The following is a 17,239-nucleotide window of genomic DNA, read 5'->3' as shown; positions in this document are numbered from 1 at the left end:
TTTCTGGGGATGTGTTTGGTTGGTACTACTAGGGCTAGGGGTGGTACTGGTATCCAGGGGGCAGAAGTCAGAGATGCCACTGCGGAACACCCTACACCCACAGGTGAGCTCCACTCTGGCCCAAAACCTTAGTCAAGCCACAGTTCAGACACCGAGTATGTGTAAAGCATTTAGCAGTGTGTTCCCCTGGTGAGTTTTGTCCTCTTCTTAACCTTTGCTGTCTTCTTTTTTGTGGCCTGATCCTTTTTACTTACTAGGCCACTGTGGACACGAGTTTCATGATTCTGGTTTTTTTTTGGAGTGGAGGCTGTCTTACTGAGACAGTCTCACTGTGCAGTTCAGAATGGCCTTGAACCTCACCATGTATCTGTCCCAGGCTGGCCTCAAACTTGTGGCAATCCTCCTGCCTCAGCCTGAGATTACAGGTGTGCACCATGACACCAGACCTCACATTTAGTGTTGGGGTTGGTAGGCAAGTCTCCTTTGAGCTTTGGAATTGCTGTAAACATCACTTATCTTACACAATAAAAATTTAGCTGACAAGGAAATACAAGATTCATAGGAGTGAAACAGAACTCTTGGGCAAACTAGTCTTTTTTCTTAACTGTTATAAGTGAAAATACTTCACTTGAGATAGTTAATTATACTCACGTTAAAGAATGCTAAGGAGAACTTTTCACAGCTTGGTAAAAGTGGTTTCTACCTAGGTAGATGGCTCGCTTTGTCTTTAGTATATAACTATTTTCAGATCCTGATTAGGTATTTATTTGCAAAGCAAGTTTAACTTGTCCAGTTGGTGCCTTATCCAGGCTCCTTGACAGCATGCATTTCCCCTTGTTGATACACATACACCTGACCTGGGTGTCAGTCCCTTGGTGGTTCATAAACCCTTTCATGTGTCAAAGGTTAATTGATGCTGGGGAGTGAAAGTAGCATGGGAAAACCTAAGGTGCCTTCGGACTGGGGCTGAGAAACACACTTATTACAGATGTTTTTCTGTCTAGTTTCCCGATGGATTTAGCCTTTTTATCCATGAAATTTTAAGTGCAATTTTGTGTGTAAAAAATACCTGTGCCTTTTTCTGATGTCAAGATACATTTCAGCTTCTTGAGTTTAAGATTAACTTGATTTTATTAGTAAATCAGACAGTACTATATAAAACTAGCAAGGTGCTCTTTTGAGTAGGGCAGAATAGTGGTTTTCATAAGATAACTTGAACAGGAACAAGGAAACAACAGTAACAAAAAGTAGCTTTGTTAACATCCTGATCTGTTTAGTTCTAGTTGCTGTCTTCATCAGAGAGAGATGAGAGGGAACTTCCCTATGTCAGCTAAAAATTGTTTAACTTGGAGTTTTGGTTATTATTTCCCCCCGAAGGTGACATAAACGATTTACAAGTTCAGCACTAATGACTGCTTTTTGTTTTAGTTTCTTAGAACCTAAGGCAGTTGGCTCAGTTCAAATCGATGTTCCCTGCAAAGGGGCTCCATAGAGAGGTATGCCACGGTTAAGAGTAAATCCTAGCAAGGAAGCAGGTCTGTACTCCTAAAAAACTGTCTACATTTTCTGAAACTAGGGAGAATTGAGCAAAATTCATAGAATATCATTCTAGTAAAAATGTTAGACACAACTACCATCCTGTCTGATGTCTCTACAATCATGTTCATGAAGTTGGCATTTAAAAATGTACAGAATTCATGTAATTTTGTTAAAAAAATATTTGTTGTAGAATTTGCATATTGATATTTAGAGGTATAATTCAGCCCCAGTTACCTGCTGTGTTTAGTTGTGTGGTATGGATATCTCACATTTTTACATTTGCTCATGTGGATATACAGTGGTGCCTTGGTTCATGCACACTTTCATCTGTAAACAGTTTGGTTCACAGGTGTTGGGCAAAATGTTTTTGTTTGCAAACTGCATTGGGTGACAACCAACCCTGGTCATCTTTCCTTCACAAACACAAATGTGGCCATCTTTTCTAAATTCATGGGACAAATTAAGTCTGTGAACTGAGGTACCACTTGGTACATTATTGTTATTATTTTGGCTTTCATGAGCAGAACTCAACATTCTTTTTTTTTTTTTATCAGTACTAAGGATCGAACTCAGGACCATGCGCTTGCAAAGCAGGTGCTTATGCCACTTAGCTAAATCCCCAGCCCCAGAACTCAACATTCTTGTGATTGTCTACCAACAGGTTTGTTTTACATAGGTTATATATCTGCAGATTGAATTGCAGGATTCATATGTATATTTTGAGGACTACTGTTTAAAACTTACCCTCCAAAATCCTTATTGATTTTAATTTTTAATTTTAATAATGGTTGTTACTACCGTTTACTTCCTCATTATCCTTTAATTTTTTTTTTTTTTTTTCTTTTTGAAACTTTGTTCAGGCTAGGCTTGATCTCTTCACCTCGTTCCCCAGGCTGACCTTCAACTCAAGCGATGCGCTTACCTTCCAAATTCTGTAATACTGAACTTAATTTCTGCAAAGCAAATTCATAATTTTGTAGTAAAGTCTCGCAAATTACCAGCAAGGTTTAATTATCTTAAATTTATTGGATGTTGTCTGTAGTTGTGTGTCCATTTTCTTTGCCCAATTTTCCAGTGGATTTTCAGTATGTAATTCATGTTTCTTTGGTTATCTGTACAAATTCTTTTTCCCAATCTGTTGTCTTTTAACTTTGTTTATATTTTTCATAATGTTAGTACCTGAACTAGGGGCGGAGAGCTTAGACAATTTAGGAACTACTCTAGATTTCTTTACCACTATGACATTGACTGTTTAGCCTCTTCATTTTCTTAAGGTGCAGAAGTGGCCGAGAAGAATGGTTGTGTTGGCTTGGGTTGGTTTAATAATCTGTTCAACACTGGAAGGTATTTTTGACAAAGGGAACAAGACCACTTAGAGGTTAAAGGTTGACTGTGAATTCTGTGTTTCAGGCTGTGGAGTAAGGTTAGTGCATGCACACCTTTGGGCTTTGCCTTCTTTATAACTTTACTGTACGATTGGGAGACTTTGTATGTGCTTGACACGGAAGTGCTCCAAAATGGGTAGCTTTTCTAGCATCAGTAGAAACTTAGTCTGGGGTAAGTTTATGGAGCTAGAGTGTAAATTTGCTTTTGCTGACTACCAAGCCCTGCCAAGCAGGTCAGCCATTTTGCAAGTTGTAAAGAAAATAAACACTACTTAAGCAGTGAAATGGCGGCAGCTCTTGGGCAGAGAACCCACAGGCTTCCTCTTTTAATTGGAACGTCGCTCTGCTGCCTTCTTGTGGCTATGTGGGAAATAGCGGTCACAATTTTTTAAAGTGGAATGACTTTTTTTTTTTTTTTTTTTAATTTTTAAAATGTTTATCAGTACCAGGGATCGAACTCACGACCGCCTGCTTGCAAGGCAGGTGCTTAGGCCGCTGAGCTAAATCCTCAGCCCCAGTGGAATGACTTTTAATGCTACTTGCTTCAAAGTTCACTTGAAAAAAAGTTACTTCATATTTTTATCTATTTCATTAGTCATAGAGGGTGCCGGGTCCTTTTTATGCACAAAGCGTTAAGCCTTATTTTTTTTTTTTTTAATTTTATTTAAGGAGGAAAAAAAAGCAGAAAAAGGGTACAAGTTACACAGAATTTCAGAAAAAAAATAAACAGGAAATCACTAGTTAATGGATGACATATTGTCATCTTAGAAATACTTGTTCAAATTACAAAGTTACAGCATATAAAGTGGACATTCAAACAGTGAGACTGCAAACAGTTCTGTTCAATGATCCAGTTTTTTTTTTTTTTTTTTTAATTCTTGAGACGGGGTCTTGCTATGCAGTTCAGGCTGGGCCTTGAGCTCACTTTGTAGCCCAGGCTAGTCTCGAACTCTCAACGATCCCCCTGCCTCAGCCTCCTGAGTGCTGGGATTAAAGGTGTGAGCCACCACGCCCAGTTAAGCTTTATTCTCAAAAGCATTTATTTTCTAATGCAATCTAAAAATCCCAGTTTTTGCTGAAGTTAATATTATAATTAGTTATTCCTAGTGTTTTCATAGTCTTTCCAGAATGTTTTGTCACTTGAAAGAATAGTCAATGCCCTGAATATGGAGGTGTTGTCAATGTTTTGTTTAGTAAAAATCATTTCTCATGTCAAGATTTGGAAACTTGGCCTTATAAGTATGAAAATCGAGTAATACCTTTATTAAGGCCAAATTTGTTTGTTTTATATCCAACTTGTTGGATCCAAAAGTAATTTTCAAGATTCTGATTAGTGTATATCTTCAGTACATAATGATTGCATTCATTATAAAGAGTCAGCGTATGTATACAACATATCTTTTTATTGCCCCTGTCCTCTCATCCCAAAACATGTTAAAAAGTCTTACACTCATTCACATTTTTAGTTCATTTTGTGTAGGGTTTGGGTGTATTGCTTCCTTTGCCTCGGGTTTGAGTCTTTCGGGTGGTTGGTTTATTTGGGACGGTTGAAGGAATGAGTTTAGAGATTAAGCTGTTTAAGATGTGTAATGAACAGCTGTGAATTCCCTAACCTTCAGTCATAAAATGTAAGGAATAGGGGCTGGAGGTTTAGCTCAGCGGCATAAGCACCTGCCTTGCAAGCAGGCGGTCGTGAGTTCGATCCCTGGTACCGATAAAAATGAAAAAGACAAAAAAAAAAATGTCAGGAATAACATTTGCTATGGATTAAAAACTGGTCAGCTTAACACCAGCTGAATCAAGTTGGCTTGGTGCTGAGTGTGGATGGCCCACCCGAGCAAAGTTTCCTGCATAAAGGGAGCCCTGGAGAAGAAGTAGCATTGTGAGTTTTCCTAAGTGTTGCTGTTTCCAGCTGTTGATTCTCCTCGAGGGGCTTGTCATGCTGGCTTCCCGATACAAATTCGGCCATTGTCATCAGAGGAGCTCAGGACCTTGTCACTGATAGTGGCTGTGGTTCACTTTAGGGGAACTCTGGTCCTTACACTGAGCATTGCTTCCTGGCTCTGGAGGGCAAGATATGTGCTGTTTAATCTCCAGGAGAACTTGTCACGCTGGTTTTCTGATACGTGCTCAGCTGTTAACATCATCAGAGCAGCTCGGGACCTCACTGGGACTATGGAGGAGGATGGCTGTGGTACTTGTCAGGAGAGCGCTGGTCTCTATTTTGAGCATTGCTTCTTGGCTCCAGTGTAGAACTCTCAACCTACAGGCACAAATGCTTCCTCCTGCTGGCACAGGCTTCTTAGTTTCCACTGCTGGCCCTTTGACCTTCCCAGCATAGATCGGTGAAGCAAACTTGCATGAGCCATTGTCAAGGGCTCTAGGCCTCCAGTTGGACTTGAGAGAGGCACTGTCGTAGGCTCTAGGTTTTCAGCTGGACTCCTGTGGAACATTGCTATAGGATCCAGGCCCTCAGCCGGATTTTCTAGGTCTTTAATGTTGTGGACAGATCTCCTGAACTTTGTTGTTTATAACTCTGGGAGACTGTCATAAAATAATAATAAATTCTGTGTCCTGTATGTAATTGTTCTCCTTGTAACCCCTGACTATATCATCATTCATTCCCATACAAGTACCTTCCCAGAGATAATACAGCCATGCATTTGGTATATATCTTTTGGTTTGATTTTCTTTTTTTCAAATTACACAAATCCATGGATCCTAAAAGTATACTTCAACTTTTCCAACGTTACACCACTGTTTTTAGTTCGTAGATTCAAATGTGTTTAAAGCTGAATATAATGGTGTATACCTGTCGTCTCAACTGGGGCAGGAGGATTGAAAGTTTGAAGCCAGCCTTGGCAGTTTAAGCCCCATTCCACGTAAAAAGCCTAGCCCTGGACACCATCCCCAGAAGTGCAAGAAACAAAGTTATCTGCATGTGTAAATATGTGCTAGTAGAAATGACTTTTTTGTCTAAAAACTATCACTGTGTGTCTTGTTAAATTTCTAGTAGTTATTCTGTTACAGAACAACAGAAATAAACAACTGCACAGGAAAGTATGCACACAGGTATAGTTCTACTGATAGAGTAAACGATTTGGAAATAATCTCATCTAATGTACTTAGAAATGTGAAAATAAGGCTGGGGATTTAGCTCAGCGGCATAAAGTGCCTGCCTGGCAAGCTCTAGGTTGTGAGTTTAATCCCCGGTACCAAAAAAAAGAGAAAGAAATACGAAAATGTATTGAGGATAGTAGCTTACGGGTAAGGAAAAGCTTACTGGTTAAGTGAACAGTTTGAAAGTTACCTAAGTGTAGGGCTGGGGATTTAGCTCAGCAGCATAAGCACCTGCCTTGTAAGCAGGCAGTCGTGAGTTCGATCCCAGGTACCGATAAAAAGGAAAAAGACAAAAAAAAAAAAAAAAAACCAAAAAAACCACAAAGTTACCTAAGTGTGTGTACCATTAGTGAGGAATGTTAAATAAAGTGTATCTTACACTTTGCATAGTCCAGAGGGAATAAGATGTAACATCTCGTGTAAGCAGTGACATTCCGTGCATTGTACCTGCGGTGACTCATGTGTTTCAGCATAGACTCAAAGTACAGGTAGTTAACTGTTCTGGTTACTGTCCGGGGGCTCTCAGGGCCTTTAGGGTGATAGTCTAAGACTTTCTGTCCATTGTAGGAGTATTTTTCTATTTCTGAGGGTGATGTGGAACTTGCTGTGCTCCCGTGACAGTTGTCGGTGCTAATTGCCAAACATGTTACCCTTGAACTCTTTATGGAGTTAAGCATTATGGTAGCTGGGAAATTAAGCAGGTTGCAGATTCTCACAAACTCAGTAAGTTCCCTTTTTCTAATATACCAGGTGCAAGGAATGTTGGAGGATGGATTTAGTACTTGAGGATGTTACATCATCAAGTGACCAGATGATTTTTATGGTCACTTGGGACAGGGCACTTTTCCCAAGTCAGCATGTGTGTCCTTGCTAAAACCCAGAAGAGCTGATGGGGTCTGAGTGGTCGCACAGATTCTTGAGATGAGGATGCTTGTTTGCAGCTCTCTGTGACGCGGGGACAGCATGAAGAGTCTCAGGTGCCGAGCTGAGGACAAGAGGGCACAGCGGAGGGCTCGGAAATAGAGATGCTTAGCTTGCTGCATAAGCAGGGGGTATAGAGGTTGAGGGCTTGCTCTGTGCTCAGCTAGTGGCTCCCGGTGGTTGGAGAGCCCAACCACTGGGAGGGAGCGGGAATGGGTGTTTGAGTGCTCAGCTTTGCAGGGCTCTTCCAGAGAGCTGCTGCTTCTCTGCTGCTTGCAGCCCCCTTGCCTCACAGCACTTTTGGGGAGGCTGCCCCTTTGAATCCCTTACTCAGTAAGGGGATTCTTTTTATTTATTTTTTATTTTTTGTCTTTTTCCTTTTTATCGGTACCTGGGATCGAACTCACGACTGCCTGCTTGCAAGGCAAGCGCTTATGCTGCTGAGCTAAATCCCCAGCCCCCAACTTTTTTTGTTTTTTAAACAGTTGATTATCAGTTTATTTTAGCAGTTGCCTTAGGCATCTGTGATGGTGACTTCAGCCTCCACTTCTGGCTGGATGCTGATGGAACTAATCTGTTTAACAATCTCAGGAGGACTGCGAATCAGTGTGGGTTCTCATCTGGCAATGATCCCATGTCTTAGAACCTTCACCACATGGCATTTCTTCTTACAGTGATTCCCGAGGTCTTAGTAGGCCTGGGAACAGGTCCTTTCACTTTTTTGGGGGGTACTGGGGATGGAATTCACAACCTTGTGTTTGCCGGGCAGGCACTTGTTGCAGTTGAGCTAAATCCCCAGCCCCAGGTCCTTTGACTTTGAGATTCTTCTCCTTTACACCACTGATAGTCAGCACACACCTTTCCAGCAGCTTCACGATGCAGCTGGTGAGGGTAATCCTGGATGCAGCTGGTGAGGGTAATCCTGATTTGGTGAATCGCCACCTTGGGTTCCAGCGTGTTTTTCCTGTTTCTAAACAGCGTGCTGGGGGCGGCTTCATGAATGCATTGCTCCTCAGCTAAGCTGAACAGCCAAACAGCAGCAGTGGTGAGTCAGGAGCAGGAGAGAATGCTTCTGAGGTGGGCCACACCCACTGTGTCTCCTGTCAGAGAAGCTATTAAGGGGATTTGGGAGCTGCTGCCTTCTTTCTGTGAGTAGGTGGCAGAAGCAAACTGCTAAGTTCCGTTGAGTGACAGGGACCTTGTGGGACTGATTTGTGAATAGTTGGGTGACCTTTATGTCAGGAATCAGCTTGCATAGGAGAGTCTCAAATCTGCCTTTTTGGAAGACTGACATCTATAGGGTGCAGCTTTCATAGCTGTCATTTGTTGCTCCCGTGACCTTACAGGTAGATGACGAGAGGGTGGGACAGGCCTGAGGGATATAGAACCAGGGCGAAGCCTTGGGTGGCGGAGCCCACGCCCGCCAGCCCATTGTGCTCTCTCTGGTAACTGCCTCCTGATGGCTCACTGGACTTCAAAGGGCTGAGAGGCTTTGAGAGGTGCACCAGGGCTTGACAGGTGTGCCTGTTGGCATTAGAGAACTGAGCTTCTGTGTCTCTAAGGTTTTGACCCTGTGTGTTAAAATTGAATATGGGCTTTATAGCCAGACTGAATTGGAATCACTTCCTTCCCCCCACCCTCACAGAGACAAGTTTTGTCATTGGCCAAGTTACTTTTTTGTCCTTAATATGGGAGTAATACTGTGTAATAGGATTTGTCTGGGAAATTTTCAAAATAATACACATAAAGTACTTAGCGTAATGCCTGATATTTAGTAGGTCATTGGGCAATGTGGTTTTTTTAAATTTTTTCCTCAAGAAATCGATATTCCCCATTTTTAAGAAAATCCTTCTCACACTACAGTGTGCTTACTGTAGATCATACGGGATTATTTGAGTTAGTTCCAGTTTCCAGTGTTCTGTCTGCCTGTCAGGTCTGTGGGTGTGCTTGTCAAATGATGTGACCTCATTGTGAGGTTCATGCCGCATTGCTACATTTGTATAAATTACTATTTCTGCAGGTTTTTGGTCATGTTCTGGGTTGTGTCCCCTATCTATCCACTAACCTGAGTGGTGTTTGGAGGAAAGATGTGAGTATGCTGTAGCCGCTTGGGATTTTTTTTTTTTTGTCTTTTTGAGACAGTTTAGCTATGCATTTCAGGCTGGCCTTGAACTCACTATGTAGCCCACGTTGAGAACTTGCAGCAGTCCTGCTTTAGCCTCCTGAATGCTGGGATTACAGGCTTGTGCTACCACGCCCATCCTGTATCCGTCTCTTGTAGAGTCCATTATTGGGTTTAGAGCTTGTGCTTTAAAGTATTTCTACTCCTTCCATCATGCCTCTCAGTTGCTTTTGGCTTTTAGAAGAGGGTTATCTGTGTTGTCTCTCTCTGGCATTTGAGACTGGCACTCTGTCGTATTTCTGCCTCTGTTTCTGTTGTGGCTTCAGCTGTCATCTGCTTACCTAGATTGCTCTTCCTTGAGTGATGTTGGAATGAGGAAGGGGAGAGGAGTGTGGAGGCCAGGAGAGGCAAGTGTTTTGGTCTCATTAGAATCAGTATGTGCCCCTTGTGCTAGGCATAAGGCTTGAGTTGATGTGTATGTGTATGAAGCTCCCCAGATGTGTCTAGCACACTCTGTTGAGAGCCACTGATTGGATGCTTGGAGCCAGACTGCATTCTTCCTTTTTGGGTTTCATGTTTTTTTGTGTGTCTGTCCTAAGTGGGGAAGTGATGCTTAAACAAGTAAGACTTTGTGGATTCAGATCATTTGTATCAGTAAAATTTGAGTTACTTAAATCCTTCTGAGCTTCAGTTTTACCTCGTCTGAATTAAGGAGATAATAACTATTTTCAGTCTTTGGAAAAACTAGTCTCCATGAATCAGCTGATACATGGGATTGTAGAAACTCAGGAAGTGGTAGCTGTTGGCATACAGACAGGTAGTACCATCGTTTGTAATATGAAAATATAAAAGTGCATTGGAAGATTCTGGTTGTACATTGCTATTGTTGATATTTTACCATGAGGCTTAAAAAATATTTTTATGTGGAAGTTCCTAAATGTTTTTAAGTAAGTCTTCTTTGTCTCTTCCTCTTGTAAATCAAGTCATTCCGGCTCTGAGGAAGCTTCCGGTTCCGACTCAGGCAGCCAGTCAGAAAGTGAGCAGGGAAGCGATCCAGGAAGCGGACATGGCAGCGAGTCGAATAGCACTTCCGAGTCTTCTGAGAGTCCGTCTGAATCTGAAAGCGAATCTGCGGGCTCCAAATCCCAGCCAGTCCTTCCAGAAGCCAAAGAGAAGCCAGCATCTAAAAAGGAACGGATAGCTGATGTGAAGAAGGTATCATCATCATCATCCTTTTTTTTTTTTTTTTTTTTTTTTTTTTTTTTGAGACGGGCCGCTCTCTGTAGTTCAGGTTAGTTTTGAATCCATCGTGTAGCCTGGGCTGGCCTTGGACTAACGATGATCCTCCTGCTTTAACCTCTCACATGCTGGAATTACAGGCCTTAACTAGCATGCCCGGCTGTCAGTTTGGTGATGGTGTTTTGTTATCTCATAAATGAAACTAGCAGAACAACCCTTTGGATGCATAGTTCCTTGAAAAAAATGTTCCAGTAATGAAAATAGTAAATGAGGGTAAAAAAGGTTGATGCATGCGTGGTGTCTTAATTTTGCAGATGTGGGAAGAATACCCTGATGTTTATGGAGTCAGGCGGTCAAACCGAAGCAGACAAGAACCATCACGATTTAATATTAAGGAAGAGGTAAGAGAAAAATGTTTTCAGGGATACACTTAAATTCCCTGTATCGCCTCATTCATTTTGACTCTGAGGTGTGTCACTGTTAACAAGACTGAACTTCAGACATGGCAGTTAGTGACTAACGTGGACTCTCTGTTAAAGACACAGTTAAGTCAAGAGTTTAATTAGATAAAAGAAATTTATCAAAAATATCCTATAGTAGTTCAGTAGAACGTTATACAGAACTGGCCTTAAATTTTTGTTTTTAAATTTCTTATAGTGAAATTGACTGTAGCAAGAAATTGACTTTTAAAAAAATTTATCTCCTAAATTGAGTTTTTTCTTTCTTTTTTGGTCTTTTTGAGACAGGGTCTTGCTATGCAGTTCAGGCTGGCCTTGAGATCACTTTATAGCCCAGGCTGGTCTTGAACTCGCAGCGGTCCTCCTGCCTCGGCCTCCCGAGTGCTGGGATTACAGGCATGAACCACCACGCCCAGCTCATAAATTGAATTTTTTATTGAAAGATTTTTATTGAATGAGTTCATCAGTGTTTGGTGAACAGTGGGTATAGTTTTGGGCTTATTCCTGAGAAAAAGGAGAAAGTACTTAATTTAGATAATACAATTTTTAAAGTAAATTTGGTTTCCTAAGATAATTTGTAGTATGGTATATAATGTTATTTTTGAACATATTTGCTATTTGATTTAATTATAAGATTGAATAGATTGGTGATCTAATGATTTCTTTTTTTCTTTTTTGTTTTGTGTTTGGATTTTTGAGATAGGGTTTCCCTATGTATGTGTTCAGGCTAGCCTTGAACTCACAGAGACCCCCGACTCAGCCTCCCACGTGCTGAGATTGTAGGCATGTGACACCATGCCTGAGAGCATGGTGATTTTTATTTTAAATTTCATTTTATTTTTGGTACTGAGAACCAAACTCACCTCGTATTGGCTGAGCTAACTCCCTAGCCCAGAATGATGTTTTGCTTTTGATATGGTGCTTTTTGAAACTGTTTTGTGTGCAGGCTTGCTGGCCTGAAGAATCAGACTTGTCTCGCCTTCCTCAGCTTCTGTACTAGGGTATCGGGTAGTCTGAGGGTTTGTTTGTGTTTCACTGAAATGTCTCCTTTCTGTGTTCTTAGAAGGACTTTGTGAATCTTAGCTAAAACATATTCTTCATATGAAAGGTTAAATATTGACAGTTAAAGGTTATTTAATGGGGTGTGGTTTTTAGTAAATAGCATTTAAAAAGCAAATTCACCCTAATAAATGTGTTACATTTGTGATATTTGGTGCCATGTGACCTCTGACATTAAGTGAACTCTGGTTTGCCTTTTTGGTCTTTTACTTTTTATTGGTACCAGGGATTGAACTCAGGACTGCCTGCTTGCAAGGCAGGCGCTTATGCTGCTGAGCTAAATCCCCAGCCCCTGCCTTTGTTTTTTTTTAAGTAGCAGTACTGAGTGAGACTTGTTATAGCCAAATACGTAGCTGTATAAATCTTTCCCTCTTTATTATGTATTAATACATTCTTAGTAGGCCAGGGAGACCTACAGCAGTGGTAGTTGTCATTTTGCTTACGTTTTGGGAGAAAGAGTGGTTCAAATTTCTGTGACTAAAGTTTCCTTGGCCTAGTACTATTAGCAGAGCTAATATAATATAATTATATTATATTATAATGTACATGACGAGAAAAATTATTTTTAGTATCTGTTTTAGAGAAGGTGCAGTCCTTTGTACTATAGGAATTTAGGTATCTACACTTAGAAAAATTCAGATACTCAGAACTTTGCATTCAGGGATTCTCATGCCAAATAGTTATGTTGGGCTTCCATGAAAGCCCTCGTACTAGTAGCAGAGCTTGACCTCGCTAGTGAAAGTCGTGAGTAGTTAGAGCCTGTGTGGCACACTAATAAATGGAGCGCTTCTATTTCGTAGTCTAGGCGTGGTATCCAGTATGACTACTAGCAGCCACAGGTAGCCTTTCAAATTGATATTAGTGGAAATGAAATAAAATTTAAGTTCCAGTCCTTCATTCATGTGGTGGCCGGCGGCTGCTGTATTGGATGTTGCAGATACAGAGCGGGTAGAAAGTTTTATCGGATGTACTGTTGAGGAAGTTGAGCTGAGATGAATGTGACCTGGCTTTAGAAATAGCTCAATGATGAAAAAAGGCATCAGCTTTTTCTTTTTTGCCTTCCTGGTGATGGAGCCAGGGCAAGTGCTCTTCCTCGAGGCTGTACCCCAGCCTGACAGATACTGATTTCAAAGCAAAAGAAGCGTGACCTCCACTGAGTGGGTGCTCAGTTTCTTTGTGTCCGAAGTCTCCTATTGAATGTTGCTGTATTGAATAGATTGTTAACCGGGAGATGGCGTTGTCCCGAAGAACCGTGAATTAAAGTCTGTCACCGTTTTTCCCCTCCCACATTGAAGGCCAGTAGCGGGTCTGAGAGTGGGAGTCCAAAACGAAGAGGCCAGAGGCAGCTGAAAAAACAGTAAGTCCTTCCTGGGGGCAATGATGGCATCTGGTAGTGTTCCGACCACGCTCGCATTTCTGGGCCGGGCTTGATCAGGCCTGGGGCGTGCCAGATCCCCAAGGCAGTGTTGCCTGCTGCGGGCAGCTGGGGCGGCTGTGTTGTGCTGCTGTACCAGCGGCAGCGCCAGCCCGACCCCTCAGTGTGACCACAGCGGCCCATGTGCTGGCCAGACTCCGGCTTCCCTGTCTGGTTCACACCTTAGTGTAGGTTTTTTAAAAAATGTGAATAAATACCAAATATACACGGACTTGGTATTATAGTTAAATAAGGAACAAATTTAAATTTGCCATTTTTCATATTCGTTTTTTTTTTGGTGTTGCCATGACCAAGTTATATTGGCTGGGAACCTATTTTGATATGAAATTACATACTGTTGCCAGGCATGGTGGGGCATGCCTTATAATCCCTGAACTTGGGAGGCTGAAGCAAGAGAATCGCTGTGAGTTCAAGGCCAGCCTGGACTATGTAAGGAGACCTTCTCTCAAAAAACAAAACAACAAACGATTATGTACTGTTGCTTCCATATAAATACTGTAGCTCATAAGCCAAAAAATGAATTCTTAGCCTTAATGTGGAATTATAATATACATGATGAGAAAAATTATTCTTAGAAAAGGTGCAGTCCTTTGTAGTATAGGAATTTGATAGATCCTCTTAGAAAAATTAGGTTCTCAGAACTTTGCATGCTAGTTCAGGGATTCTCATGTTAAATAGTTATTGTGGGCTTCCATGAAGGGATCCCTCTACAGGGCCTCTGATTCTAAAATATATAAGGCAAATAATTTGAATTTTGAAAACCCATTTCCTTATGTACAAAATAGGGTAATACTGATTCTGCCTATCAAACAGTTATCGGAAACTCTGCTAAGATTTTGTGACATTAAAAGTAGACGATTAAGGGGCTGGGGATTTAGCTCAGCAGCATAAGCACCTGCCTTGCAAGCAGGCAGTTGTGAGTTCCATCCCTGGTACCAATAAAAAAATAGAAAAGAAAAAAAAAATGTAAAATGAAAAAAAAAAAGTAGACGATTAAAGAACTTTGCAGAAAAATCAAATACTTAATATTGTTCTGCCATGGTACATCTGATTTTTGTTTGTGTTTTATACATCGGCATTGTGGGAAGCATTTGTTCTAAGTCCATGATCAGGGTGGAGACTCTTCTCCATGAGCTACTGGCTTGTTGGCCCCTAGGGAACCTTTCTGAGGGGTCCACGTACACCAGGCTGTGGGAAGATAGCACGGGAGTCCTGGCCAGGGCCCTGGCACTCCCATCTGCACAGTGTGTGACAGCTTGGTGTGTGAGCAGCTGAGGTTCAGAACTGACACTCTCGAAACATTTTCATGCATTAGTACAAGGAAAGGCTTTTCTTGAAAGCCTGAAGATTTGGATTCAGATTGTTTAAAATAATTTTTAGAAGGAAATTAGTTGTTTTTTAAACTCTGTATGTGTTTTTGTTATTGCTTTCTTTTGGTGAGGGTGGTGCTGATAACTGAAGCCAGAGTCTGGTGTGACCTAGCTCACTGAACAACTCCTCCAGGCAAGCTGGTTTTTAAAGACATTACTTTCAGACTTTTGAGAAGGTGCAGAATAAAAATGTAGTGCAAAGAATACTTTGTGTACCATTCTTATGCGTAACAGTGAACACCTTTTTTGCCCCATTTGTTTTCTTTTAAAAATACATTTTTTTACCTGCTTTATTGTTGGAGACTACCACTTCCCTCTCTCTCCCCCCACATCTGCATACCTGTCTGAACCGTTTGAGACTAAAGTTCCTTTTTAATTCCTATATAAGGTGTATATTTTTTAAGGGTAGTTTCAGTCTTCTTGAAGTGTTTTTGTGTAATTTATATTACAGCTTTTGTCAGTTGACCCAGGATTCTGCCACTATTATAGGAGTCAGTCTAGGGCCAGGCGCTGTACCTAATTTTCTCCCCGCCCTCCTCCTCTCCCTTCTGAGGTGCTGGGGTCTTGCCACCGAGCTATATCTCCATCCCTTTATTTATTTTTTGAGACAGGGTTTTAGTAGGTCTCTGAATTGCCTAAACTAGTTTTGAATTTGCAGTCTTTCTGCTTAAGCCTCCCTAGGTGTTGGGATTATGGGTACACACCACACTACCTGACTTCAGGGTCCTTTTATCCGAAACATTTTCACAGCCTTTGCTTTTATGACACTCTGGTTTTTGAAGAATGCAGTCTTAAAAATAAATACGTTCAGGGGCTGGAGGTTTAGCTGAGCCACATAAGCGCCTGCCTTGCAAGCAGGTAGTCGTGAGTTTGATCCCCGGTACCCATAAAAAGGAAAAAGACAAAAAAAAAAAGAAATGTTCTTGAGAGAATTACAGAGGCTAGCTTTCTATAGTAGAACAGTATATTAACATTTTTTAAACTTAAAAGAAGTTATATAGCATGGTGAGCCTACATAGTATTTAAAACATTTTCTAAAATTATTTAAGCAATGTTGACAATTGAGGGCCTGGATTATAAATCTGTATTCGTAGCTTGTGTGAAAATCTGTCCATACACTAATGATGGCTATGAGTTTTCCTCCTCTTTCTTTTTGCATTCCTTACATCTTTGCTTAGCTCCAATAGAAGGATTATAACCTCTAAGTCATACAAACAAAATTGAATTTTATTGAACCCACTTGTGCTGTTTGAATTATTGAGTGACTTTCTAAAGACAGTATTTATTAGTGTTACTCAAATTGGGGCAGTTTTCTGTGGAATTTCTGCAGACTTATCACCTGATAGTGCTGAAAGATACTATAAAGGTTCCAAAACAGTTCTCCCAGTGAGGATGTTAAATATTTTGGTTGACATAATGTCACATTGTTCTATTAGTTACTTATTCCTTTCTTGTGTTTTGGATTGGGAATGTGTCATAAACCTGCAGCACAGTGGAAGTTAATTCATGTTAGTCTCAAGGGGAATCATTCATGAAAGGTGTTCTCTTGCTTAGGAAGAGCTTCTGAAAGCTGAACAGGTTTCAGCAGTTCCTTTGCTCCTTTCCTGATCTTCTAGAGTAGATGAGAAAGGAAGTCTCTTCTGTAGGCTCTTGGGAGACATGTAATAGTGAGCCTGTGCAGCTTTGGACCCAAATTCAGGTTATTGTATTTGAAAGTTGCTTGCTCATTACCTGCTTAACAGTTGCTTAGATGCACTTTGCCCCTCTCAGGGTCTGTGTTCTGCCAACCATCTTCTCCCGATAGCAGAAGGTTAACTAGATCCAATTACCTTGCATTTAGGCTCCTTGCATTTGTATATTATTTTAGAGCCTCACTGGCTAAATCTTGGTATTTACTCTTTAATTCTGAGAATTTAGGCCAAAATTCCATTGATTTCCTCTTAGATACAAAATGCAGATTTTTTTTTTTTTGTACATGAAAACTGTATTTACTATCAGTTTGTCTTAGATGACTCTTTGGATTTCGTTTTTTGTTTTTTGTTTTGTCTTTTGAGACAGGGTCTTGCCCTGTAGTTCACACTAGCCTTGAGCTTTCTATATATCCCAAGATGGCGTTGAATTTGTGACAGTCCTTCTGCCACAGCCTCCCAAATGCTGGGATTACAGGTGTGTGCCACCACTCCCAGTTTAGACTCCTTTTTGTAGCTAGAATTATAAACCATGATCTAGTTGGGATAGTGGGGATAATACTATTTTTATTTTTATTTTTTTGGTACCAGGGATTGAACTCATCACCTAGTGCTTGCCAGGCAGGCGCTCATGTCACTGAGCTAAATCTCCAGCCGATAGTGGGGATTTTTAAAATGGGTATTTTGTAAGAAGCCAGCAGTGTAGGAAAGTGAACGTGTATGACAGCCTTGTGCCTCTATAAGGGCAGGAAGTAACCTTTTTATGAATGATAGTGTTTCACCTCTTCTTACAGGGTGATTTAATGTTGCTGATTCTGTTTTTGTTAATGAAAATACAAGCATAAAGTAATACTGCTGGTTTCAGACACAAGTAACATCCACTGAGGCCTCTTACATCCACAG

The 17,239-nt window shown here is 41.0% G+C and overlaps 1 protein-coding gene across 12 annotated transcripts in view; it reads left to right on the top strand.

Moving 5' to 3' along the window:
* The window catches only part of Chd2 (chromodomain helicase DNA binding protein 2), a 133,216-nt gene that overhangs the window by 26,877 nt on the left and 89,100 nt on the right, over positions 1-17,239 (top strand). For all 12 annotated transcript variants that reach the window (XM_063249980.1, XM_063249977.1, XM_063249986.1 and 9 more), the window contains 3 exons: positions 10,071-10,302; positions 10,641-10,727; positions 13,139-13,200. In XM_063249980.1, the coding sequence (XP_063106050.1) occupies positions 10,071-10,302; positions 10,641-10,727; positions 13,139-13,200 (381 nt within the window). The remainder of the gene's footprint in view (positions 1-10,070; positions 10,303-10,640; positions 10,728-13,138; positions 13,201-17,239) is intronic.

This window comes from Cavia porcellus, unplaced genomic scaffold, assembly GCF_034190915.1.
Source record: "Cavia porcellus strain 051 isolate PalLab524CR breed Dunkin Hartley unplaced genomic scaffold, mCavPor4.1 scaffold_6, whole genome shotgun sequence".
Taxonomy (NCBI): Eukaryota; Metazoa; Chordata; class Mammalia; order Rodentia; family Caviidae; genus Cavia; species Cavia porcellus.
Note: the sequence above shows the minus strand (reverse complement) of the source record. Positions and strands in the feature narration are given on the sequence as shown.